The sequence below is a fragment of the Pelodiscus sinensis genome, chromosome 5 (assembly GCF_049634645.1).
Source record: "Pelodiscus sinensis isolate JC-2024 chromosome 5, ASM4963464v1, whole genome shotgun sequence".
Classification (NCBI taxonomy): domain Eukaryota; kingdom Metazoa; phylum Chordata; order Testudines; family Trionychidae; genus Pelodiscus; species Pelodiscus sinensis.
In genome coordinates, this window is record NC_134715.1 from 75,542,111 (window position 1) to 75,568,865 (window position 26,755).

General features: G+C 40.4%; 1 protein-coding gene across 2 annotated transcripts in view; it reads left to right on the forward strand.

Moving 5' to 3' along the window:
* Window positions 1-21,913, forward strand: part of TRAPPC11 (trafficking protein particle complex subunit 11) — a 49,574-nt gene extending 27,661 nt beyond the window's left edge. For both annotated transcript variants that reach the window (XM_006130162.4, XM_075930277.1), the window contains exons 16-30: window positions 1,154-1,215; window positions 1,308-1,440; window positions 2,131-2,261; window positions 3,170-3,325; window positions 3,895-4,082; window positions 4,782-4,930; window positions 7,339-7,460; window positions 9,153-9,272; window positions 11,355-11,420; window positions 11,528-11,684; window positions 13,916-14,027; window positions 17,256-17,347; window positions 17,659-17,792; window positions 19,161-19,328; window positions 20,881-21,913. In XM_006130162.4, the coding sequence (XP_006130224.2) occupies window positions 1,154-1,215; window positions 1,308-1,440; window positions 2,131-2,261; window positions 3,170-3,325; window positions 3,895-4,082; window positions 4,782-4,930; window positions 7,339-7,460; window positions 9,153-9,272; window positions 11,355-11,420; window positions 11,528-11,684; window positions 13,916-14,027; window positions 17,256-17,347; window positions 17,659-17,792; window positions 19,161-19,328; window positions 20,881-20,925 (1,835 nt within the window). In that variant the 3' untranslated portion in view covers window positions 20,926-21,913. The remainder of the gene's footprint in view (window positions 1-1,153; window positions 1,216-1,307; window positions 1,441-2,130; window positions 2,262-3,169; window positions 3,326-3,894; window positions 4,083-4,781; window positions 4,931-7,338; window positions 7,461-9,152; window positions 9,273-11,354; window positions 11,421-11,527; window positions 11,685-13,915; window positions 14,028-17,255; window positions 17,348-17,658; window positions 17,793-19,160; window positions 19,329-20,880) is intronic.
* The last annotated feature ends 4,842 nt before the right edge of the window (window positions 21,914-26,755 follow it).

Sequence of the window (26,755 nt, forward strand, 5' to 3'; positions counted from 1 at the left end):
AGCCAAGTGAAATTGCAAATGAAGCGGGGATTTGAATTTCCCGTGCTTCATTTGCATAATCATGGCTGTCCATTTTTTCGAAATGCGCTATTTCGAGAGAAAACTCTGTTTAGATGCAGTTATTTCGAGAAAACACCCTTCTTTCGAAATACTCCTTATAAAATGAGGTTTAAGGGTTATTTTGAAAGAAGGGTTTTTTCTGAAAATAATGTCTAAGCAGCATTTTTATCTCGAAATAGCTCATTTCGAAAAAGCAGCCGGCTGCGATTATGCAAATGAAGCACGGGAAATTCAAATCCCTGCTCGGCTGCATTTGCATTCCTCTCTTGAAAGAGGAATGCAGTGTAGACATACCCTAACACAGAAACTTGCACATTTTGCTGTGCTATAAAAGTTAGGAGTGAATCTGAAAGATATTAATCAGTTGAAATAAAACTTAGTAAAACATAACCATAGAGAGGCTTATTTCCTTTTGTAATCGCCTAGCTAAGACCATTTTCCTGGCTCATTCTGACTACGTACATGCACAGACACACAAAAGCACAACCTCCTCTGAGAGGGGTAAGTGTGAGCTTTAATTTTTAAATAAAGACTATCGATAATAACATATGTAAATGTCACTTTTACTCCTAGTTAACTACTTATTGGGGCTGTTCTGGAACAAACCAAACTCTGTTGAGTAGTTTTAGATATATTATTAGGACATTTCTTTGGTTTTAGTTTGTCTCCAGTTTTCCTGCTTCATATTAACTTGATTTCATTCACTGTTCCTATTTTGTCATCTGTTTTGAATCTTGTAAATTATTAAATACTTTACATAGTCAGAGCTTGGAAACAGACATTTATTTTGCCACAATTGGCTGAGGTGGGAATAAGAGGAAAGACTTAAAATTAATATAAAATATTAAGTAATGGCATTTGTATTTGGAAATAAGTTTTCTAAAGATTAATGCTTTAGGTGTCTTAGTTCACTTTCTTTTAATGCTGATGAAAGATTTGGATTCTACTGGTGTGGGGGGGTGTGTGTGTGTGTGTGTGTGTGTGTGTGTGTGTGTGTGTGTGTGTGTGTGTGGTTTTTTGTTTTGTTTTTGTGGGGGTTTTTTTGTTTGTTTTTTTGGTAGTCTACTTTGCTTTCCTTAATTCTGTTCATTAGCATCCACTCTAAAAGAGGACCAGAAGTCTCGTATAGAAAAGAACTTGATTAAAGTTATTATGGTAAGCAAAAAGAATATAGCTTCCTTGAAATATGTGCAACAGATTTTTCAATATTTGATTATTTTATTTTCTAATCTTCTGTCTGGGTACAGAATGAGAGCCCAGATCCTGAACCTGATTGTGATGCTTTTGCTGTGAAAGCTGCGCACAAGTTGTGGGCTGACCGTGTTTCCCTCATAGGCAGCAATATTTTTACAATAGAAGTTCAAGATTTTGTACCATTTGGTAAGTAAGAAAGCTTAAAACAGTAAATGATACGTTGATAATGTAAATTGCACTTATTTGCTAGATACACAATTGAGAATAAATATGCAAAATGTATTATAAATGCCAGCATTTAAAGTTAAGCTTGTGGCAACAAATTCTTTTTTTATCTACATCATTAGGGTGGGAAGATAGTGAGGAAAGAAAACAAATTATATTTTCCCCCTTTCTTCTTCTCCCAAATGGATACATGTAATTGGTACAAAAACAGATTGCAAGCCTTGCCTAAGGAAGAATCCTCTGAACTGCAGCTGATCCACAGAAAGCCTGGAAGAGAGAAAGTTCTGCTGAGCGAGGATGCAATCTCTCTGAAACAAATCTCCCCAGGGGTGCAACAAGGATATGTACTAGCTTAAAGCTCACAAATTCAAGGGCATATGGGGGAGGCATTAGCAGCTACATAATTGCAGTGAAAGTGCGCAGTTTTCAGCTGAACTGCTGTCCATTTGTATTTCTCAAAACCCTGTGTAGCTCTCCAATGTTACCAAGCATCATGCAGGAGTAATATACCCTAGTATATTTATGAATAGATGGTACTACAAATTGTATTGTGTAGATGTCACATACAAATTGTACCCAGAAGAGGGAGTTTATGATGGCATTCCAGTGTTCTTATCAACTTAACAAATACCTTTTTGTTTTAAATTCTAGTGCAATGTAAAGCAAAATTTCTTGCTCCAAGTTTTCATGTGGATGTTCCAGTTCAGTTCAATATTTACTTAAAAGCTGATTGTCCTCATCCAATCAGATTTTCTAAGCTATGTGTTGGCTTCAATAACCAGGTAATTATGTTTTATACATGTGTGCATCTTTTAGGGAAAGGTTAGTCTCTTTTAAGGGGTATTACTGTAGCTTTGCAGTTTCATTATACTTTTTCCATTTTAAATATTGAAAAGGGATCACTTTTACCTCCTGTTTTTCTAGGAAAGTATTCTCTTCTCCATCACTCTTCTGCTGAGGACTATGCTGTTTTAATAAATTCTCCAACACATCAGTGATTTAGTATAGACAATAATACAACTTTTTGTCTCCTTGTGGAACTTGTAAAACAACACTTGAAATTAGGCATTTTATTTAAAATCTAGAATTACAAATAAGACTTTCTGTATGTTAAACTAGCTAGGATAATTGCATTTTAATTAAAGCAAAGTGCAATTATGCAGTACTATTGTGGAAACTTTTTCCTCTAAAGAAACTTATATCTAGGCAACTGATAGATACATTAGGTTTTTGATCTGTACCACTAGGGGTACATATACCCAGCAACGTTATTTCAGAATAACTGATGTTATTTTGAAATAACATAATGGACATCTACACACCAAGCCATTATTTCGAAATAACTTCGAGCTGGAAGACTTCTTACTTTGACTCTAGTAACACTCATTTTGTGAGGAGTAAGGGAAATTGAAGGAAGAGTGTTCTTCCTTCGACTTCCTGCTGTGTAGACAACTTAATTCGGTTTTGGCGCTATTTCAACTTCAGCTACGTCAGTTGTGTAGCTGAAGTTATGTATCTTAATTCGACTTTTGCCCTGCAGTGTAGACACGCTTTAATGTTTACCATTATAAGAAACAGAGAGCTCTAACAGGATTTCAACTTTAGTCAAGTAACACAGATCATCAACATTAATTAGATAGATATCCTATTGCTGATAATATATTAACTTCATTTGTTTCATTTGCTATAGGAATACAATCAATACTGTGTGGTAGAAGAAGCATATCAGAAAAATGACATTCTAGAGTATTCATCCCAAGGACCAATGTGCCTAGTCCCTGGTAAATCAAGAAAGTTTACTTTCAAATTTGTTGCAAAAAGTGAAGATGTGGGAAAGAAGATTGAGGTTAGTTATCTCGATTCATAAGTTTGGCTTTCAAAGTTCAAAAATGCAAGATTGATTGCAGTTCTTTACTAGTTAGTAATGTGGCAGTATTGTCCAAATTTAAATATAATTTGCTTTTCAAATAGCATTGCAAAGTTAAGTATAAGATTTCATTGCTTACTTTTGGTATTTAACAGTTGAAATAATTTTTATAGAACAATTTTTCCAAAGCAGATAACATAGACTTAAAATTCTTGGCATCCACTTTAAAAAACTGATTAGAAAAAGGAACAGGAAGGAGTGAACAATATCAAGAATTTCATATTAAAGGGGAGTGTGTGTGTGTGTGTGTGTGTGTGTGTGTGTGTGTGTGTGTGTGTACACACAATAGTGTGTCTGCTCAAACGCATCCCCATATTGCTAAAGTTACGTAATTGAAACAGCCTGAACTGCAGAGCCTATGTTGAGATTTTAATCTCCTGTGCTGTAAGCAGATTTAGTGGCAATTTGTATGTTGTATATAAAATGTGTGTATACTACAAAATTACTGGAAGAGGGAAAAAAATTGTATTTAAATATACATGTTTCAGATCACCTCTGTGGATTTAATCCTGGGCAGTGAAACTGGCAGATGTGTGATTTTGAATTGGCGTGGCGGAGGAGGAGATGCCGCTTCATCTCGAGAAGCGTTACAAGCAGCTCGCTCCTTCAAACGCCGACCTAAACTTCCAGATAATGAGGTTCATTGGGACAGCTTGACAATTCAGGCAAACACTATGTAAGTTAAAGTTTAAAAGCCATAATGGTATAGATTACAAATGGTACAGATCACAAATATCTCCCATATATATGTGTAAAATAAAAAAAGTAAAATGTAACTTGTTAAAGTCTTTCTCAAAGACTTACTGATTTACCTATTGCCCACCCCGTCATCAGTTATCTTCATTTTCTTAGAACAGAGACGGAGTGAATTCAGATCACCCTTGTCCATATCTCCTTTATCATGGCCCAAAGAAGACCAAACAAGCTTTAGCCCCCTTTATTCATCTTGCCAATTTGTTTTTCTGAGTAAAACAAACAAGGAAGAGTTATTTATAGCAGTATATAAATACACAAAGGCTTGAAATGATATACAAGGAACTATTTTTAGTATATTTATTAACTTTATTACTAACTGGCCATTTTCAGAATGAAATCCTTACTTTTACAACATTTGTTTTTTGTTCAATGTGGATTTCTGTATCTCTGGTTACAGAAATGTAAGTTCCCAACTCTTACTGGGCCTCCAGGCATTTTTAATAGGAGCTGTGCCTGTGTTCTGTGCCACTGATTTTCAGACATTTCAGATACCCTGTTTCAATTATGTACCTCCCCTAGAGTTCTCATTTGAGTAGTTGGCAACTGTAAGCTAGCTAATATGGACTAAAAATTGAGCCATCCAAGAAATGTGGACCAGTATTTTCTTTTTTGATTAAAGGATCATTTCCAGAGTGCCAAATATTTCTGTTCAACTACAACATGAGCCTCCTGCCCTGACTAATGAAATGTATTGTTTGATTGTAACTGTCCAGTCACATGAGAAGACAGTTGCCAAAGATGTGAAGCTCACGGCGGGTTTAAAACCAGGTATTTATTTCTGTTATGGTAGCATCTTACATGTCCGATTTTTCCTAGTTATTGTACAGAGTTAACACAGAGCCACGGAGAGCTTACAATCTAAATCTAGAGTTTACACAAATCATGACATCAATAACAGCTAAACAGGATGGAAATGGAGGTGGAAAAGGCTATAGTGGAGGCAGATGTGTGTGAAGGACTGAGTGGCAAGAAGGGTCTCATTCACAGGAAGTTGCCAGCTTAACCAATACTAGATAGTAGTGTTTTGTAGGCATCTGCAAAAAAGGCAGGTTTTAAGAAGGGATTTAAAGAGAATTTTCACGTGGTCTAACTGTATGTAACGCTATTTTTGCCAGTAGATTGTAGATATTTCTTGCTGAGCCACTAGCAAGTTTCAGTTACAGAACTAGATTTAAAAGTAATGTTTCCAGTGCACTTAATTTTTCCTCACAAGGTAACCGTTACATTTCAGGTAGCTTCGCATAGTTATCTGATGAAGTGGGTTTTGCCAATGAAAGCTCATGATACTATATATATTTTTAGGGAAGCTGCCTTGTTAATCTGTAACTGAATAAACTTAAACAACAAATAGTCTTGCAGCACCTTAGAGACTAACAAAAAATATAGATGGTCTCGAGCTTTTGTGGGCACAACCCACTTCAGTTTATATATATTTTGTTAGTCTCTAAGGTGCCACAGGATTACAGGCAACCTCCCGACTTATGACCTTCCACATTTACGACTGTCTTGCTCCGGCTGCCAGCTCCACCCGACACAGCCCCAGCCGGCTCTGGGAGCATCTCGTGCCACACTGCCTCCACCCAGCACACTGGGGACTACAACTCCCAGGAGGCAAAGTGGGCCACGAATGGAACCCCCATTTTTATCATTGCACCAATGGGGGGGGGGGGGGTAGGGTTTGACTTACGACGGCTCAACTTACAATGTTCTCCAGGAACCAATTAGGTTGTAAGTGCGGGGGTCGCCTGTACTCGTTTTTATGGTTACGTTTTGTTAGCTTAGACTTTGTATTCTTATACCTATTGATGACAGTAGTGGTTGAGAAATATGCTTTGCTCTTGTATGAATTTGTGTATATATTATAAGCTCATGCAGAGTCTCATTCAAAGGACATAGAAATAGCAGTCTTTCCATTGATCAACTTCATTGAGATATTTGGATCGGATTCATAATGGTGTGTCTGAATCCCTGTCTGTATTCCCCTTTACTCAGATTCTCAAAATTTGATAAACGTGTCATTATGGGCTTGCTGGTTACTTTAAAAGAGCTATCAAAATGTACGAGTTCTGTTATAGGAAAGACTGTTTCCTGTGACAGGTTGTCAGTGATGTGTGATGCAATTTCTAAGATTTTTTTTCATTACAAGACTTTGTAAATTGAGCCCATAACTGAGCAAGATTCCCATGAACTTTTACAAATATGGTTTTACATACGTTCAGTGTTTTAGAGCGTGGAAGCTTTGTTCTCTTAAAATATTTTATTGCAGAAAAAAGTTAAATTGTTCACAATTTGACCCCTACGACAATGAATTATGTTTCCCACCAAACCCATTTATTCATTGGTAGGCTTCTACCAAATTCACAGTCTATTTTGATCAATTTTATGAACATAGGATTTAAAAAATAATAAATTTCATTATTTCAGCTATTTAAATCTGAAATTTCATGGTGTAATTATAGGGGTCATAACCCAAAAGGAGTTGGGGAGGAGGGAGGAGTTACAAGGTTTATGTAGGGGAGGTGATAGCAGTGCTATCCTTACTACTACTGTTGATGGTACTGCTGTGAGATACGAGTAGCTAGAGAGTGGTAGCTACTGGCCAAGAGCCCAGCTCTCAAGGCAGAGCTGCCGCCAGCAACAGCAAAGAAGTGAGAGTGGCATAGTATGGTATTACCACTTTTACTTCTGCACTGCTGCCTGCAAAGCTGGGTGCCCAACCAACAGCCACCACTCTCCAACTGCCCAGCTCTGTAGGCAGCATGAAGTAAGAGGGGGCAAATGCTGCAGTCATCCTAAAATAACCTTGACACCCCGCATAACTCCATTTTGGTTTCCTCCAATTTGGGAAAGGCTTGTCTCCCCCCTTAAAATATCTGTATATATGTGATTAAAAACAAGCAAAAGACCATATTTCATGTAAGGAGAACAGATTTCATGTGCTGTGTTTTTTATGGCCATGAGTTTGGTAGAGCCCTACCCATTGGCATAGGTTGCTGAAAATCCATCAGTCTAACTGTTGACAAAAAATAAATCTTTATTCTATAAAGCATTCATGTAGTTTTGTGTCTTGCTGTTGATAGCATTTGGTCAAAGTACATTTCTGGTAGCAGTAGTGATTTTGTTTTTGTTATACATATTTATTTTGGGGGTGTAAAAAGAGAACATTTGTGTCCTAGGGCAAGATGCCAATCTGACTCAGAAAACTCATGTGACCCTTCATGGAACAGAAATGTGTGATGATTCTTATCCTGCATTACTTCCTGATATCCCTATAGGAGATTTACAGCCAGGAGAAAAGGTGAATCTAATTATTATCCCCATTTTCTGACTAGGAAGATAGTTTAGCTATTAAAAAAAACCGAAAATGAGCATTGGCTAGTAAATGCTAAATTTCATACAGATATCAGAAAGACTAGAATTTAGTTTCAGTTGTGATGATGCCCAGTGTCTGAACTTCTGTCTAATGCAGCAGTAGGGATGAGCCTTTAACTTCCTTATATTTCAGTTCTATGGACTAGTTTGATACAGTGAGTTTGAGGTTTGTGTCATATAAGAGAAAAAATATCTATTTTAATATAATCCAAGGAGTCTGATCTCAGCTGTAAATCCTTTACCGTATATTCCGGCGTACAAGACGACCTCTGATGTTAAAAAACATCCCCCAAAAATCGGGGGTCGTCTTGTACGCCGGATGCCCCGCCGCCGGAGCCCCTCCGCGGCGGCTTTCAAAGCCGCGGAGGGGCTCCGGCGGGGGGGCAGCCCATGCGCGCCTGGGATGCCCCCCCGCCGGCTTCCCCCGAGGCTTTCAAAGCCGCGGAGGGGCTCCGGCGGGGGGGCAGCCCATGCGCGCCTGGGATGCCCCCCCGCCGGCTTCCCCCGAGGCTTTCAAAGCCGCGGAGGGGCTCCGACGGGGGGGCAGCCCATGCGCGCCTGGGATGCCCCCCCGCCGGCTTCCCCCGAGGCTTTCAAAGCCGCGGAGGGGCTCCGGCGGGGGTGGGGGGGGCAGCCCAGGCGCTCCTGGCGGCTTTGCTCCCGATGCCTCTGGTCTGCTGGGGACCATCTCCAGCAGACCAGGGACACTGGGAGCAAAGGAGGCGGAGGGGCGCTGGGGTATAAGATGAAACCCTATCTTTTAATTAAAAAGATAGGGGTCGTCTTATACGCCCAGTCGCCCTATACGCCGGAAAATACGGTAACTCAAATAGGCAGTTAACTTGACAGAAGATTTTATTCTTAATGTGTTAGTACCTGAACATGCTGAAGGGTAACAGAATTGTTAAGGTGGTTGGAAGAGCATAGAAATAGGGGGGTTTTCTGTTGTCCTAGAAGGCTGAAGAGAAGGAAGGGGGTAAAGAAAATGATCAATTTTCATTCCCCATTTGGAAAGAGGAGAATTTATTTAGGATGAACTTGTTCTTCTGCCTATGGGTTGGCAAATATTAAAGAATCACTCTCTCTTCTACAAGTACACACTGGAAAGACTGTAAGCTGCACTGATAATTTAACAGCCTGAGTGCTAAATCTCATAAGAATGCAGAGTTGAGTGACACATACTGCTTTTTGTTTTTGTTTTTTTAAGGTGGTAGTGGTAGGAAGGAAAAAAGGATTGGGTTGATGAAATGGACAGCAGTTAATGTCTACTAGTAAGAGTAACTGTAGTCCTACATCTTCACAGTAATATGGTAAAACTCATGCAGTTTGAACTAATAGCTAGTAAATCATAGGCTTGTTATGGCAAATTATACCTAGTAATGGCTCCAGCCTAGTAATTGCTCCAGCCTATTACTCTAAATAGCAGGAGAACATCAGTAGTGGAATGGCCAGAGCTGCGCTACTCCTGTATTGGCATTATACTTCATGCAGTCAGTAGCTAGTTGCCCATTATGATTCCCTTTAGTCTGAGTTAATTGACGTACACTAAATGAATAAAAGGCCATCTCTGGTTGCATTTTGAGTACTATTTAACTGATTTCTTCTTTATATCTTATAGCTGGAAAAAGCTGTATACATTCGTTGTGGAACAGTTGGTACCAGGATGTTTCTAGTCTATGTTTCCTATTTAATCAACACTACTGTTGAGGAAAAAGAGATAATCTGCAAGTGTCACAGGGTATGATCTGCTGAGTTCAGTTTGGGATGACTCTTCATTTTATATTTATATATGAAATGGTTAAGGGATTTGGATTCTTTGTGTAGGATTTTTAAGAGCAAGTCTAATTTCAATGGTATCCATAGTAGAATAGTACTAAATGGATTAATTAGATAACCTTGCCAAATATATTTAAAATTTATTCTTTCAAGCTCATACAATGTACAGAATATCTAAAATAAAGTGCATAGGGCTCTCACATGAGATTGTGTAAAAGAAAAACCTGTAATTTAACTTCTGCTATAAGGGAAATATTGAGTCCAGATAGCAATGTAAGCAACTAGTTGAGTCACTACTTGACTACTCACCTCCTCCCCCCCCCCCCCACCCTGCTTGCTGCCTCTGGCAGCAAGGGGAGGGGGAGCAGGAGCCAGTGCTGGGGAGAGCCAGTTTAAAAGCGGTCTCCCCCCAGCACTGCCTCTGCAGTGCAGGGGGAGGGAGCAGAAGAGTCAGAGCTGTGGTAGTCTGGGACCCGACGTCAGCTGGGACTGTTGAGTCCCAGCTCAGGCCAGGTCCAGACCTACCCCAACGGTGGCTCTGCCTTCTAAATGTAATAAGAGCCACCCAGCTCTTTTAAGAGCCACGTTTAAAAGGCGGAGCTGCAGCAGAGGACTCAGCATGAGCCAGGACTTGGACTGCTGTGCCTCTGCTTTTTAAATGTAGTAAGAGCTGCCTGGCTCTGCCTATATTTAAAAGGCAGAGCCACAGCTGGGGACCCAGCATGAGCTGGGACTCAGCAGTCGGCTCTTACTACATTTAAAAAGCAGAGGTGCAGGATTCCAGGACCTAGCATGAGCCGGGACTTCTGAGCCCCAGCTCGCACCGGGTTCCAGACTTACAGCCTCTTTGGCTCTTCAGTTTAAATGTAATAGCAGCAGGGCTACCTTTGTGTCGGGATCCTACCATGTTTAAACTGTAGAGCCACAGAGGGACCCCTTATCAACAAATTGTGTACTTGATACAAATTGTATCAAGTAATGATTAGTCAGTTACCCAGTTCTTATCATCCAGAAGTGATATGGTTACTTTCTGAATGAGGAGAAAGATGCACCATATTGCCTTGACTGAGAATGCCTAGTATAAGCTAGACATCTGTGTGTGTCATCTTGAGAGAATGTTGCTTTTCCAACAATTGCTATTGAAAGATTTAAGGGGCAAGATTAGAGGGATAGAGAAGAATAAATGGACGCGAGAAGCCATATTTTTGAGGTGACTTAACTTCTGGCAAGTGTGGAGGAATATAAAATCATGTGGTGTTCCTTAAAGCTTAATGTTGGAGCAGCAGAGTTTTTATATATCTCGAATAATTCCAAGTCCTAGTGTGATTCCTGAACTGTGTAGGGACACTGTTAAACTGATTTTTTTTTTAATACAGGAAAAAGTTAAAAGTAGCTTCTTATTCCATAGTCACCTATCAATTTTTGTATTAAAATCAAATTTTCCTACGTCTGATATGCATTTTTCTTCATATTGGTGTCTTAAGTACTCAGAGAAAAGTTGCAGAGTAAAGCTGCCCATATAAAGAAAATAAGTTTCTCTCATATCTTAAATGTTACTTGTAACACATTGTCATGATTGCCTAGGGTGGGGAGGAATGTTTGGACTAAAGTGCAATGTTTTGCTTTTGTTTAAGTTGACAGTGATCCTTCATGTTAAAATTATTTTAGGAAACTTTATTGAGAACAGGTATTGCATCAACATTTTATTTTACACTTTATTTAATTCTGTTTCAAGTGTTACATATTTAATAAATTAATAATCAGCGTAATTGTAATTATAGTTTATAAGGAAAAAAGGAAAAATGCCCTTATCTGATTGAGTGAGCACCTTCGCAAGTATATACAAGAAAGGAAATATATTGATTTCTATAGTTGCTTTGTCTGCCCATCGTTTAGGGAGAGGGACAAATGATTCATTCAAATGATGACATGGGGAGGACTGGGGTATGTTGTGATGAATTCAGTTTTCTGTAAATTCTTTCCTGTAATCCAATGTCAGTATTTAGACTTGAAATTTAATACAGTCTTTTCCTTCTCCATGCAGGATGAAACTGTAACTATAGAAACTGTATTTCCCTTTGATGTTGCTGTTAAATTTGTTTCTTCAAAGGTATGTGTTTTGCAAATTGATGGACATATCTTAGAATCATAAAAATCTGAGTAGAGAAAATGTGACTAATGAAGTATTGACACATTGTTTGTCTCTTCTCTTGGTAGTTTGAACACTTAGACAGAGTCTTTGCAGACATACCTTTTTTATTGATGACAGACATTCTGAGTGCTTCACCTTGGGCTCTTACTATTATAACTAGCCAGCTGCAGCTTTCGGCTTCTATGTTACCAGTAGACCAACTGGAATCTTATGTGGAGAATGGTGAGAATTTATATAATTCTTGCTTCTTAAATAAGATTACATTCTTCTAAAAAAACCAGTGGGAATTGGGAAGAAATACTTTGTAATATGGGTTGTACCACCAAACATCGACACTCTCTGGTCCGGCAACATCCTTCATCAGGCAGGACCATAGATGATCCTGGACAAGAGAGTCTGGGAGCCTAAGGGCAGGAGGGACAGCTGGGGCAACAGGGTCGGCAGCCCAGCTGGGAGCAGCACAGGACTGGGACTGGAGCCTCACGGCAGGACCTGGGAGCTTGCGGCTGAGGCTGGAACCTCACAGCAGCAACTGTAGGCATAGGGCTGGAGTTTCCTTGCAGCCCCAGGAGCATGGGGCCAAGGCACCGCAGCAGCCCACGGGAGCATGGGTCTGGAGTTAAGCCCTGCAGCAGCCTGCTAGAACGCATTGGACTGGAGCCCTACGGCTGCTACCGGGTGCACAGGGCCAGAGTCCCATGGCAGGAGCTGGAGCTTGTGCTGCCCAGGGAACAGGCAGCAACTGGGCAAACAGCCCAGCCAGGTTTGGGGGTAGGGAGGTAAGGACAAGGCAAAGTGCTTGCTGGGGCATCCTTCCAGCGGCAGGCGATGGGCTTGGGGTTGTTGGCAAGAAAACTCCCCTGGTCTGGCAAATTCTCTCATTTGGGACCGGTCAGGTCCCAACAGTGCCAGACCAGGGTGGCCCAACCTGTAGCAGCCTATTGATATTCATTTGGAGTTTCTCTAAGTAAGATGAACTCACAGAGAGGAACATATTAGTTTGGGGTACAAATAGAGTTTCACCTTTTTCAGCTGTCTCTTGTTATTTGGAATGGAGAAGCATGGAAAGTCTAAATTAGACAGTGGTTGATCTGATTTGGAATAGACACAAGTACAGATGGTGATTTGAGTTATGTAGAATTTTGCTTAGCACAGCTTTCTGAAAGTCATTGACTTCTTGTGACAATATAAATTCTGAATTGTATATAGAAGGCTCTGGAACTGCTGGCAATTGCTTAATCTTTTTAAAAAACATTGCTTTGTTGAAAGGTAACATTAATATGGGTCAAATGAAAGATGAGTATTAATTACTTCATGAAGCCACCCTCAAGTTTTGTCCAGCAGTCATTCTTGTTGTATGAAGCAAATGGATTGACTGAAAGCAGTGCTCTTTTCCTGTTTAGGAGCTGTTTACAGAGAGAGAAAAAATTACTGTCTCTGGTTCTGTTACACATTTCAGCACCAAATAGGACACAAAGTAAATAGGCTTGTTTTTAAAATGAGCTAAAAAAGTCCAAATAAACAGATATGAAAAGTTCCTTCTCAACTTTACATTTAGTAACATGGAAATAAAAGGTGTTTAATCCAGATCCCTAGAAACCAGATCTCAAGTGAAGCACCTGAGACGACGGATTCTCAAGCAGCCATTCTTGAGAAAAGGCATTTGATAAAGATCGGCTTTTATGTACTACAAATACCTTTTGAAATGTACATACTATGCCTCTAGAATGGTAGGTTTTGAAATTGTAAGTCCATACATATATGATTACTCTCACTCACGCATGAAATAGTGTGTGAATCTATTCACACTAGCCTACGAAGAACAATTACATTCAAGCAATTTCTCCATCCTGTATTGCATACTGTCTTATTAGTTAGAATATCTTGTAGTTAAATAATAATGTACTCCATTCTTCTGAGACTTATACGCTAAGGACTGAGAAGTAGAGCAGTCAAAAACTTTTCAGTCTTTTATTAGGAAATGTTGACTTCATGAAGTTGCCGTGTTCCACAGGAACTTGCCAGTTCTGTTGAAACTTGCCACAGAACCAGCCTGGCATGCCAGCCCACCTACCAACCAGTTTCTGAGGCTCCTACCATACTCCACTTGGATGGCTACTGGAGAGCAGTTGCTTCCAAGGTTCATAGCTCAGCTAGGGCACCCTGTTTGGCTTCCTTCCCTATGTTTCCTGACTTCAAAGAAGGTTCAGGGAACCAGCTTTCTCAGAAGTTTGGCAGCTCTGGCTCATGATCTCTGATGTTTTTGTGTACAGTTTGTGAATCAGTTGGGGACCCTTTAGACTGTATATATTGCATTATATGCAACACCTTTATTCCTAAAATGTGTATATAATCTGTATGTATTAGTAATTTTAGTTTTTCAAATCTGGATGGTTTCTGTGTGAATATTCAGCATGTCTTTTGCTTTAACATTAACAGAATATTGCTGATAGTTGTTTTGCAGACAGGCGAGAGTGCTAGTGAATGTTTTTGCCTTCAATGTCCATCAGTTACTAATGGTCAAGGTGGAGTGGCTACTGGACATTATGTAATCTCCTGGAAGAGGTAAGGTTTCCTTCTCTGGTTGTTTTGAAAGCAGACTTAGAGTGGGGTAGGATAGGTAGGCTATATTTGCTTTTTTCTTCCTTGCTGGTCTTGATAGTGGAATTGTTCTGTTTGAAAGCAGCAGAAACCCTTTTTAAAAGTGCACATGCTGCTGACATTGCATCTAAATGGTGATAGTTCTGTTTTTATTAAGTTTTCATCTATATGATCTCCTACACTAATTCTTAAGTTTTCTAAAGTCTTCTCCTCCTCATCACATATGAAATACTATTTAAAAGACCAGTTAAAGACCACTCCAATTGTATAAAAAGTACTGCTTTAATGGTCAAACAAAAAATAAGTGAACCAGGGCTGTCAATAAATTGCAGTTCTCTCATGAGTAACTCAAAAAAAATCATGATTTAAAAAATTAATTGCAATGAGTCATTGTTTTTTTCACACTGTTAAACAATAGAATACCAATTGAAATTTATTAAATTTTTAAATTTTTCTATATTTTCAAATATATTTATTTAAATTATAATACAGAATACAAAGCACTAACATTATAATTATTTTTATTACAAATATTTGTACTGTAAAAATGACACAGTAATACAGTAAAAGCTTTGTTATTCAGTATTCAGTTTACCAGAAAGCTCAATTAACCAGCATTTCTGATATTTTCCAATACAAATCTTCAATCTAGTAACCAGGACTAATATACTTCCCTATATGTTACAGGGCATCCCCACTATAAGTTGCCCCAGTATACCTCCATTCCATGCTAATGTCATTGACTCTTGTAAGAACTGATGTGTTATAAGTCCTCCCATTCCCTGCTCTTAATTCATACAAAAAACCAACAACCCCAATTTGCGCAAATGGAAGTCAGCCACAGGAAAAAAATTCCCTGCTTTTAAGTTGTTTCACTATAAGTCCAAGCTATTCAGAACATATACAGCAAGGACAGCCGTAGGTAGTTGCATATTCTCCATTCTACTTCCATGCAAAAAAGCAGAAGGCAGTTAAGCAAGCTAAAATTTATTCAGGAGCTTATTCAATAAAAAATAGCTTCCAGAGTATGTCATTAGGCTAAATCTGTAATAACTCCTGCACCCTCTACATCTGCAATGATAATTGATGTCAATAATGATAACCCCGAGGCACTGCCAAGATCCTGAAGTGCCTTCTGAATCATCAAAGTAAGATTAAATAATGTTTAGTATAGTTTGTATCGTGTATTTTCAGTGATCTAAGTGTATGCCATGCGCTGCCCATAGAGATAGGTAGTATTATAAGAGAATCTCCTGTATAGGAAACTTTACCTGTATACACCAAGTGCTTCAAGAAACTAGTGCAGTGCTGTACTACTAATAGAATGGTGAGTATCGGTATACTATTTTATACTTTTTATTATATTCTACTTTGAAAATTGACATTCCATATGAAAGTATAACTTTCAGTTAACCAAAATATTTGCTTAACCAGCACTGCTCATGCCACCAACATGCTGGATAACAGAGCTTTTCCTGTAATGTTTTTCTGTTCACTTCATACAAGTACTGTGGTGCACTCTCTATATTGTGAAAGTGCAACTTAACAAATACAGATTTATTTTTGTTACATAAACTGAATGCAAAAGCAAAACAATGTAAAACTTGAGCGCTTACAAGACCACTCAGTCCTATTTCCTATTGAGCCCCATAGTTAAGGGAAACAGATTTGTTTACATTTACGGAAGATAATGCTGCTCACTACTTATTTACAATGTCACCTGAAAGTGAAAACAGATGTCAGCATGGCACTTTTGTAGCTGGTATTGGAAGGTATTTGCCTTTTCATGCTTCAACCACCATTCCAGAAGACAAGTTTCTATGCTGCAGCTTGATTTTTAAAAAAATGTGTTCCTTACATTTGTGACTGAACTCCTTGGTGGAGAACTGTATGTCTCCTGCTCCATAGTTTTATCTGCATTCTGCCATATATAACAGCAGTCTCAGATGAAGATCCAGCGTGTTTGATTTAATAACTCTTTCATTGCAGATTTGGCAAAACACAAAGAAGGTTCCAACATTAGCTATCTTTGAAATCTACAGTTTGAACCTCTTTAGTGCGGCTCTTTCTGGTCTGACAACATCTGTGGTACAGCATGAGTTTAGTTAGCCCGATGACACGTATTCATGGCTATAGCCAAGTTTCCTGTGGTCCCATAAAGTTTGTTTACTGCCACCAATCCTGGCTCTCAGTATTCTGTGTTGTTGTTTAACTCTAATTTACTCCTAAGAGCCTACTAAGCAATGAAAGTGCTGGTAATGCTTCTAGACAATATTGACCTACCCTGGTCCAACAAATTCTCTGGTTTGGCACCGGTCAAATCCTGATGGTGTCGAACTAGAGACGTTCAACCTGTACCCAAAGTTTAAGAATCCGAAGTGCCTTCCATACTCTGAGAGGGTCGAGGTGTGATGCATATTTCCAGAAGTTTTTAAAAAGAGCAGCACTGACGTGGAAACTACAGAACCCAAACTACTAAAAAAGAAAATCAAACTTCTGCTGGTGGCATCTGACTCAAGACGATGAAGATGAACATGCATCAATCCACACTGCTTTGGGTCATTATCAAGCAGAAACTGACATCAGCCTGGGTGCATGTCTGCTGGAATGATGGCTGAGGCATGAAGGGATATATGAATCTTTAGCACATTGAATGCAGTTATTTTTGTACATAATTGAACATTTGTAAGTTACACTTTCATGATTGAGATTGCATTATAGTATTTGTACTAGGTGAATTAAATACTATTTTTACAATGCAGACATTTGTAATCCGAATAAAGTAAGCGCTGTGCACTTTGTATTCTGTATAGTAATTGAAATAAAAATATTTGAAAATGTAAAAAAGTCAAAATATTTAAATTTATGGCATTTGATTATTTTTAACAGCGTGATTAAAATATTTGTATAATTGCTTAACAGCCCTAAAATGAGCCTAATCTTTCCCATCTTGATATATGGATTTGTATTTTAGAGCAGATATTAGAAAGTATCTCTGTCTTCTCTAGATTTTAACATCTTTTTACAAGATTATTATAATAAAAACATCCAGCTAACATTTTTCTCATTTTTGAACTGTTAAGATGACTAAATATTGCTTGTTCGTTTGATTCTTGATCCCAGTTTTCTGTTGGTTTAGTGATTTGATGTCAAGAATATAAATCAGTCTACCTTTGTGGTTTTCTTTGATAGGAGTTCAGCTATGGAAAATGTTCCTGTTGTTTGTACTGTGATCACTTTACCACATGTGATTGTAGAGAGCATTCCACTCCATGTTAATACAGGTAATACTAATATGCATGAAATATTTAGCCCTAGGATGTATGTGTGGCATGCTCAATCAAGGCTGTGAAAGTCATAACAGACATTGGTCCGTAGGCATTTGTCCTTTATTGCCACGGATTAATTTATAACATATTTTAATGATCTATTCCTGAAGCATCTGATCAAATGTACTTTAAATATGTTTTGTGCCACTTTCTGCAGATTTCTACTTTTATTGAGTCAAACTTGATTTTTTTCATATGTGAAATCAAGAAATTTATCGTCCTATCAGATTATATAACCTTTGCATTCATTCCATTTGTCTCCCAAGATCTGCCGTCATTTGGTCGAGTCAGAGAATCCTTACCTGTCAGATATCATCTGCAAAACAAGACAAGTCTAGTCCAGGATGTAGAAATATCAGTGGAGCCAAGTGATGCCTTCATGTTTTCTGGTCTTAAACAGGTACAGATGTCCTCTCTCTCACTACAGTGGGATGATACTTTTGATGTTGTTGTTAAATTATTTTAATAGACTTCAAATGGAAGTGCTGGCCTCTTTGGAAATCTTAGAGTTTTTGAGCCCCAAGTTTTGAAAAACTCCCTCCTGTGATGATGATAAACTTTTGCGGACTCCTTATACATAATCTACAGACTCCCCAGAGGTCCACAGACCAAGCTTGAAAGCCACTATTTTAATTTTACAAATTGTATTTAAATATGAAATGTTATTTTTAATGTAACTTTACTATAAAATAGTAAAAGAAATATTAAAAATAAATAAATTGTAACAAATCTGTCACCCAGTTCAGTTTCTGCCAAAACATGGGTTGTGAAATTTTCTCTTGTCCTTTTGAATCAGGTGACATGCAAAGAAACATAATACACTGTAACAAATATGGGCTACCCGAAGTGAGTGATAGACTTATAAATGTTAGCTTGTGATAGCCCATTAGCTTGCTATCTAGGGTTGCTAGGTGTTCGGTATTGTCCCAGACAGTCTGGTATTTTCATCTCCTATCCAGTAAAAAATTCAGAAAATACTGGACACCTAAAATATCCAGTATCTTCTGTTTCTTTGTAACTTTTTTTTTTGCCTGCCAGGAGGCGAAAATACCAAACACCTAGCAACCGTACGACACACTCAGCAACTGGGCCCAGCTCCTGTCTCTCCAGCTCCCTCCCCCCCCCACATCCCCTGACTTACCTGGTTCTGCAGGGGCATGTCTTGTTGCTGGTACAGAAAAACAAAATGGCTGCTGGCAAAAAAAACCTCTTAAAGAGGCCATGCTAATTTTTTTTTTTTTTTTTTTTTTTTTTGCTTATCTGCTGTCGGGGTCCTATTTTTTTTTTTTTTTCTCATCTCAACAACTTTGGTCTCCTCCTTTTTTTGCGGGGGGGAGAGTTTTGGTATTTTTGGTTAAACCATTTGGCAACCCTATTACTATCACATTTGCTATTATCCGATCATATTGCCCTAGAGTTATTTAGTAAATACATATCCTTAAGATCTGGTGAACTGAAGAATGAGCAATATATCTGGAGGAATATGCGCAGCCAAACTTTTTTTTTGTTAATCTTAGGAGGACTAAAAATCTTCTTAAGAATGTTTAATTACGGTATGTCTTTCTGGATAGACTAAGGAAATGCATGTTGACCATATGATTCAGTTTGTGAAACGGGGTAGAAAAGAAAGGACTATAATACCTTTAATAGTGCTTTTAGTCTAATTGATTAAAGGGAATAGTTAAGAGAATAATGTTTAACTTTGGAGTGTGCAGATGTTTAACATATGTAAAACAGCTTTCTTTCCTGGAATTATTTATGATTTTAGATACGATTGCGAATCCTTCCTGGCACGCAGCAGGAAATACTATATAACTTCTACCCTCTCATGGCTGGATATCAACAGTTACCATCTCTTAATATCATCTTGCTGCGGTTCCCAAACTTCACTAATCAGTTGCTCAGACGATTCATACCAACGCACATTTTTGTAAAGGTACAGTTCTAATGAAGGCTTTTGGTCTATTTATATTATGAATGAATTCTTCCAGAACTAACTTGGGATTTATTTTGCTTTTGAGAAGGACAGCCCCAGTTCTGCACTAACTGAGTGGACAATTCATTTGAGAGCAGACTTTACTTGCTTTAGGATGCACAGGCACAATGCTGTATATACATGGAGGCCTGTGGACTTCACCGGGGCTCTGTGTGGGTGCAGCAATCTGCTCAGGCATTACACAATGCTGGCCAGGGCTCTGTATGAGCAACAGGAACTTTGCCCATAAAACCAACCAGAGTTACTTTCCTGAGTTATGGTTCTCCTCATAGCTGCAGTGTATTGCCCATTTTGCAGAACATTTTTGTTCTGAGTAATGTGTTAGGTCTAGAAAGATAATAGTAATTCAATAATTAAAGCTTCAATTTAAAATTTGGCATGCATTTGAATATTGGTGGAACTATATTTGGTTAGAATATTTCCAAATTTTCATTTCTTATCTGACACCCCATATTATATTTATATTACTCAAGTCAGAATTGATTGCAGAAAGGGAAATGTGGGTGTTCATAAAACCCTAAAACTCATCACAGTACAGAATATTTCCAAACCTAAATTACTATTAGAGTAGAAGATTTAAGTGCAAATGACATTTATGATACTAGACTTGCTACAGTGTTGCAGCTACTCAGATATGAAAACATTATTATTTCATCCCATCATGGCAGACAGGTTTCATGCAATCTCTGGCCCTTTCCAACTTACTTTAAAGCCTTTCACTTAAAACAGGGCTAGCTAGCATTGTGTCTTTCCTTTACAGGATCTTATGTTAACCTTTCCTATTGGAGCATAAGCAATGAGTGAGAGGCCTGAAGTGTTCCTTTATGTCTTTGAGAGAGTCTTGTTTGAACATCTATAATCCTCTTATCCCTTGAAGCAGGCTTCGCGTTCCTCCAGTTTTACTGCAGCTAAGAAGGCTAGGTGGAATTTAGTATTTATACTCACTGTCAATCAGTTATCAAGACTTGCTTTTAGGTCAAAACAGAGATTTGATATGCTCCCTCCAGGGAAAATAGTTCTGAGCATTTATAAGAGTTTTTAATTCCTTTTTTCTCTTCTCTGAGGTTATCGGAATCCCCCTGTTCTTTCCTGTATACTCCTGTGCACAGCTATGCTATTCCTCTAGCCCTTTTCCCAAAGGACCCCACTTGAAACTTATCTTAGAACTTTCTGGAGCTGTTCCTGCTTCCTGCAAGTATTTGTCATCAGAATTATTATCAGTGTAGAATTTGTATTGCAGTAGTACCAAGAGACTCCAGTCATGGTCAGGCCTTATGCTAGGTGCTGTACACACATGTGTAAGGATATGGTTTCTGCCCTGGAAAGCTTATACAGGAAGTTGGGAGCGTTAGAAGACTTGAATGTAGAGAACATCACAATATTTTGTGCTGCCATTAGAAATACTTTGATGCTAGGAAAGTTACAGCACTGATTATACATTGTTGCATCCTGTTCGTTTATGGATATGTAAACTGACTTTTTTTCTTTAAAGCCACAAGGTCGACAAGTTGATGATACCTCTATCGCAGCTGCGTAACTGCAGACATGGACTTATGCACTAGAAGGAAATGCGATTTTTCACAGAATGTATAAAATTTTGCTTTTTGAACCATAGCTTTGATCAAACTTTAATTCATAAACTTTTATTTTTTTAATTACAATTATGACAACTACCATTAGAACTCATGTTTAAACATTTAGTTTTTCATAAATTTTCACTAATGAATAAATATACAGAATACGTTGGTGCTCTGTTTCGCATGCACATTCTTCTAAAAGTTAACTTCATGAATGTTAAATACTTTAAGAAGTATTATTATACCTTTGGATTGTCTTGAGAATGAAAATGAAGAAAACCAAGTTCACTTGACCAAAAAACAGAAGTGCCACTTTCTTCATTAATGATTGCTTGAGGTGCAATATCTGTACTTTTTATCATCAGGTTTTGCAGCAATGAAAGTGATCATATCTGATAGAAGCTTATTTTTGTGTTATTTATATTCAGAGGGTAGAACCGTATGTAGCAGCCTGGACTTCGATTCATAAATAACTTACTGCTACAGATGGATCTGTTGGCATTGAGTGGTTTCCTCATGCTTTAAGAAGGGTCATTAATTTAAAAGGCACTTTCTCTCCAGCAGTACTAGTACCGTCTTTCAAAATGTTTCACTCAGCAGTGACTAATCAGTAAAATATGCAGCCTTTGTGATTTTCTTAATTAATTAATAATACCATACAACATTAACCTGAAATGATTTCAGTTATTAAAAATGCACTGCTTCCAGATCAAAGACACATTTTTCTCAGTATTCTGCTTTGTCAGGTTAGAGATACCTCCTTGTGCAGCTTTGCAAGCTGATATTAAAAATATACACAGTAAATCATGTAAATAAAAATTGTGTTGTGAAATCTTTCATTGTTCATCTTTCTAAATAGTTAAATTAAACAATTGCATTTTGATCTCCTGGAAATGATCGTATTTATTGTCCAAGTGAAGTGATATTAAACAACTTATTGTAACTGAATATTTGTGAAACTGAATTCAATGTGTTGATTTCTTAATTATATTGATTTGTATGTAATGAATAACTGTCCACTATGGTCTAGTGCAGTGGTCCCCAACGCGGTGCCATTTCTGTGCACCTGCCAAGTGATCAGGGCCAGCCCCGGGCGCGTGGCGTATGGGCGGTTCCAGCCCCTGGGCACGTGGTCAGTGTTGGCCTCGGGCACGCAGCAGTTAGTTGGCCCCAGCCCCGGCCGCATGGCACAGGGGCGGGCGTGCGGCGCATGGGCGCCTCCGGCTCCAGGCACACGGCGCATGGGCGGTGGCAGCCCCATCCCGGGCACATGGAACTTGGGCTGTTCCAGCCCCGGGCGCATGGTGTATGGGCAGCCCTACCCCAGGTGTGCAGCACAGTTATGGCGCCAGCCCCAGAAGTGCGGCGCATGGGTGGCGCCAGCTCCGGCCCCGCCCCCAGGTGCATTTCTGACCTCGCCCCCAGGTGCCCGGCGTGTGAACGGCCCCACCTCCGGGCGCCCGGCAGCCCCAAAAGGTTGGAGACCACTGGTCTAGTGTGTTAGTGGAAAATATCTGGATTTGATTCTCTTATGTCTGCCTTCAAACTTTGGTAAGCTCTAAACCTAAAGGATCCTGATACTATGAACCCCCTTCCAGATCTACCTGCTACCTGTATATCCCTACCCTATTCATCTCTGATATTTTATGGTCGTCTTAACACTACCTGTCATTAGCCATCTGTTAATATTTCACTGTTACCTACCAATGTAGTATGACATACACAATAAAAAAACAATCCTAAGGTTTGAGCTGTTAGATTGAACAGTTATTGGGCAACTGAATCCATGCTTTACAATGATTGGAGGGGCTTACATCAGCACTCTGTGCATTTGTTTTTATGGCAGTTAATTTAATTCAAGATGCAGCAATATTATATAATCAAACTTACACACTGTTTTAAAGCTTAATCTGTGTAGCATATTACAAAAATGCAATACAGGCATTACGTACAAGATAGGGACTGTAGGTTTGTTCTTACGTTGAATCTGTTTGTAAGTTGGAACTGGCGTCCAGATTCAGACACTGCTGAAACTGACCGCCAGTTCTGACTTACATACAGAATCAACCTAAGAACCCCAGGCGTCCCCAAGTCAGCTGCTGCTGAAACTGATCAGCAGCTGATTCCAGGAAGCCCGGGGCAGAGCAACTCTGCCTGGGGCTTCCTGTAGTCAGCGCTGGTCAGTTTCAGCAGAAGCTGACTTGGGGACGCCTGGGGCAGAGCAGCTGGGGTGCTGCTGGGTTGCTCCAGTAGCGCTGCTCCTCGGTGCTACTGGACCAACCCAGCAGCACCCCATCTGCTCTGCCCCAGGCGTCCTGATTCAGCCGCTGCTGAAACTGACCAGCAGCGGCTGAATCAGGACCTGGGGCAGAGCAGCTGGGGTGCTGCCGGGTTGGTCCAGTAGTGCCCAGAGCGGGCGCTGCAGGACCAATCGGCAGCGCCCCAGCTGCTCTGCCCCAGAGTCCAAAACAAAAGCCTGCTCTGCTGGGGGGGGTGGGGGGAGCACACTAGCTGCGCCCCCCCCCCCCAGCAGACCAGGGACACGGGGAGCAGAGCCGCAGCGGCAGCGGGGTGCCGCGCCTCTGAGGCTTTGCCAGAGCAAAGCCTCAGAGGCGAGGGACCCCGCCGCAGCTGCCGCTTCAGTCCCGGTGCCTGTGGTCTGCTGGGGACGGTCCCCAGCAGACCACAGGCACCCGGACTGAAGCCGCAGCCGCAGGGGGGTCCCGCGCCTCTGAGGCTTTGCCAGAGCAAAGCCTCAGAGGCGCAGGGAACCGCCGCTGCTGCCGCTTCAGTCTGGGTGCCTGTGGTCTGCTGGGGACCGTCCCAGCAGACCACAGGCACCCAGACTGAAGCGGCAGCAGCGGCGGTTCCCTGCGCCTCTGAGGCTTTGCTCTGGCAAAGCCTCAGAAGCGCGGGAACCCGCCCGGTGCCCCTGGTCTGCTGGAGACGGACTCCAGCAGACCAGGAGCACCAGAGCAGCTTACGAACGGGGCTTTCTCGCCCCGACCTCCGGGGCGAGAGAGCCCCGTTCGTAAGTGCGGATCCGACATAAGTCGGATCCGCGTAAGTCGGGGACTGCCTGTAATTAATAAATACAATCCACCACTGTAGTTTTTCCCATGAAACCCCTTAGAGATGTCTCAGAATCTGAGGGGGTATGTATATGATAGTTTTGGAACCCCTGCTTTCTGGGGGAACCCTTTCATCACTTGAACAAAAACTGTGGTGAAGCCAGTAAAATTTTTTGTTTGTAAGAACTTCAGGGTCTGGCCCTAGATGGCTGATTTCAGAGTGGTAATGGGAGCTTGAGGGAAGTTGTATACACCAACTTCCAAGAGATTAATACAGCATTTCTGGGGCGCACATGCAGCTGGAGAGAGGTTGTTGATTATTGGAATGAGGGAAAAGAGCTACAAACCTGTTGCTTACTTTCATTATTTTCTTCCAATTGCATTTGCTCTTGTAGGGATATGTCTAGACTACATGCTTCTGCCGACAGAGGCATGTGAATTAAACATACCGACATAGTCAATGAAGCAGGGATTTAAATATCCCCTGCTTCATTATAATAAAAATGGCCACCGCATTGTGCCGGCTCAGCTGTTTGTCGGCACAAACCGGCAGTCAAGACTGGGGTCAGTAGACAAGGAAAGCCTTTGTTGACCAATCCCTTATGCCTTGTGAAACGAGGTTTACAGGATCGGTCGACAAAGGCTTTCCTTGTCAACCGATCCCCGTCTTGACTGCCGGTTTGTGCCGACAAACAGCTGAGCCGGCACAATGCGGTGGCCATTTTTATTCTAATGAAGCAGGGGATATTTAAATCCCTGCTTCATTGACTATGTCGGTATGTCTAATTTACATGCCTTTGTTGGCAGAGGCATGTCGTCTGGACATACCATAGTATGGCTGGCATCCGGTATTTGCCCCCATTAGTTCACTTTTCAACAGTTTTAAAAATAGAAGTTACATATATTTGACCCTCTTGGATTGTCCTCAGTTTCCAGCCAAATGTTTTGTTTAAACTACAGTTCAGGTTGAAAGAAACTTCAGTCTTCTATGCTATTCTGCTTTGTTCTGAAAGTATTTATACAGCTATAATATCGAGACCTGAGATCTTTCCCAGGTAACATTCTATCAGTAAATTATAATGACTTTCCTTTTGAAAGGCTACAAAGTGCGTGCATGTGTATAGATACACAAACACCTTTTCTTAGTTCCAAAAACTTGAAAAATGTTTAGGAGCAGTGAAGATTACCATATCTGTTCTAAAAATGAAATAAATGAGGTATAATTGTACATTGAAGATCAAAAGTACAATTTATAATGAACATTATACAGGCAGTCCCCGGGTTACATACAAGATAGGGACTGTAGGTTTGTTCTTAAGTCGAATTTGTATGTAAGTCGGAACTGGTACATATTGTAGGGGAAACTCTAGCCAAACATTTCTCCAGAGCTCAGTTTTATTCTCCCACACCTCACTTCCCTCGGTCCTTTATTCTCAAGCTGAGGTGTCTGCTGAGAAAAGCCACTCTGTGTCTCTCTGGTCTGCTGGGGGGGGGGGGGGCGCTAGCTTCGTGTCTCCCTGGTCTGCTGGGGGGAAGCAGCTAGTGCGGGGTTGCCTCACCCCGTTTGTATGTAACCCGGGGACTGCCTGTATACTTAAGTCGTACACTAACCAGAAACATGAACTTGTGAAATACACTGTGTAGGGAAAAGTTACCAAAGAATTGTATTTTTTATAATTTTATAAGAGCAGCACTTGGACAGTGCAAGTATAATCTCAGTGACAGACCTTCAACCAGTCTAGGCTTAGGTGGTCTATGATAACCATTACACAGACCTTTTTAATAGACATTGTATATGCTGTTCCCTAAGCTCTCCAGTCTTTCCCACTCCAGTTGACCCAGGCCAGTTAAGGAGGAATGAGTTCCAATTGATGGCATTAAGAAGATAATGACTTTACTAAAATGTTTAAACCCTTAGATATGTAAATAATACTTTTAAAAAATCCCATTTCTTCAAGTGATTGCTCTTGTTAATTCCACATACGTATGTGCGTGCTGCATGCACGTTTTGTCAGAAGATTTTCCCTTAGCAGTACCTGTTGGGCCATTAGGGGAGCACCCTGGAATGGTGCCGCTATATTGGCTAATCTATACACCTGCTGGCCCGCCATATCCTAAATTCCTTTTCTGCTCGTGATGGAACTACACACTTTGCTCTTGCTTTGCAAGCGCCTCTTAGCAGTTCTCACCTGTTTTTTGTAGTGTGTGAGAGTGTTTTTCTAGCTGATTGTTTTTATCTTGTAAATATTTAAGTGTTTAGTAGTTACTTAAGCAAGGGGCTTGCTTCGTGTCCCCAGTGTGTGGGGTGGGGCATGCCCAGACCCCAAGGCTTTAAGCTCTGTGTGAAGTGCCAGAAAGCCTATGCCCTGCGGGGATCCCCACAAAGCCTGCCTCAAGTGCCTTGGAGAAGTCCACCTGTCCAAGTTGTGTAAGATCTGCAGGGACTTCATCAAGTTGCAAACCAAGCAGGAAAGAGTCTTACTTGAAATCATCCTCATGGAGATGCTTTTATCTGGCACCAGTGTCGGATCGAGCACCGGCAACCCAGAGCGCACTGGCTTCGGTGTGTGAGACACCGAGTCACTTGTGCGCCTCCCTAGTGCTGCGAAGGCCTCGGCACTGGTCCCAGTCTTTATTGCCTCAGGAGAAGCAAAGACCTAGTTAGGGCAGTCTCTGGCGAGGCATGTGCTATCTGTGCACCCTCAGGCAGTGCACGTGG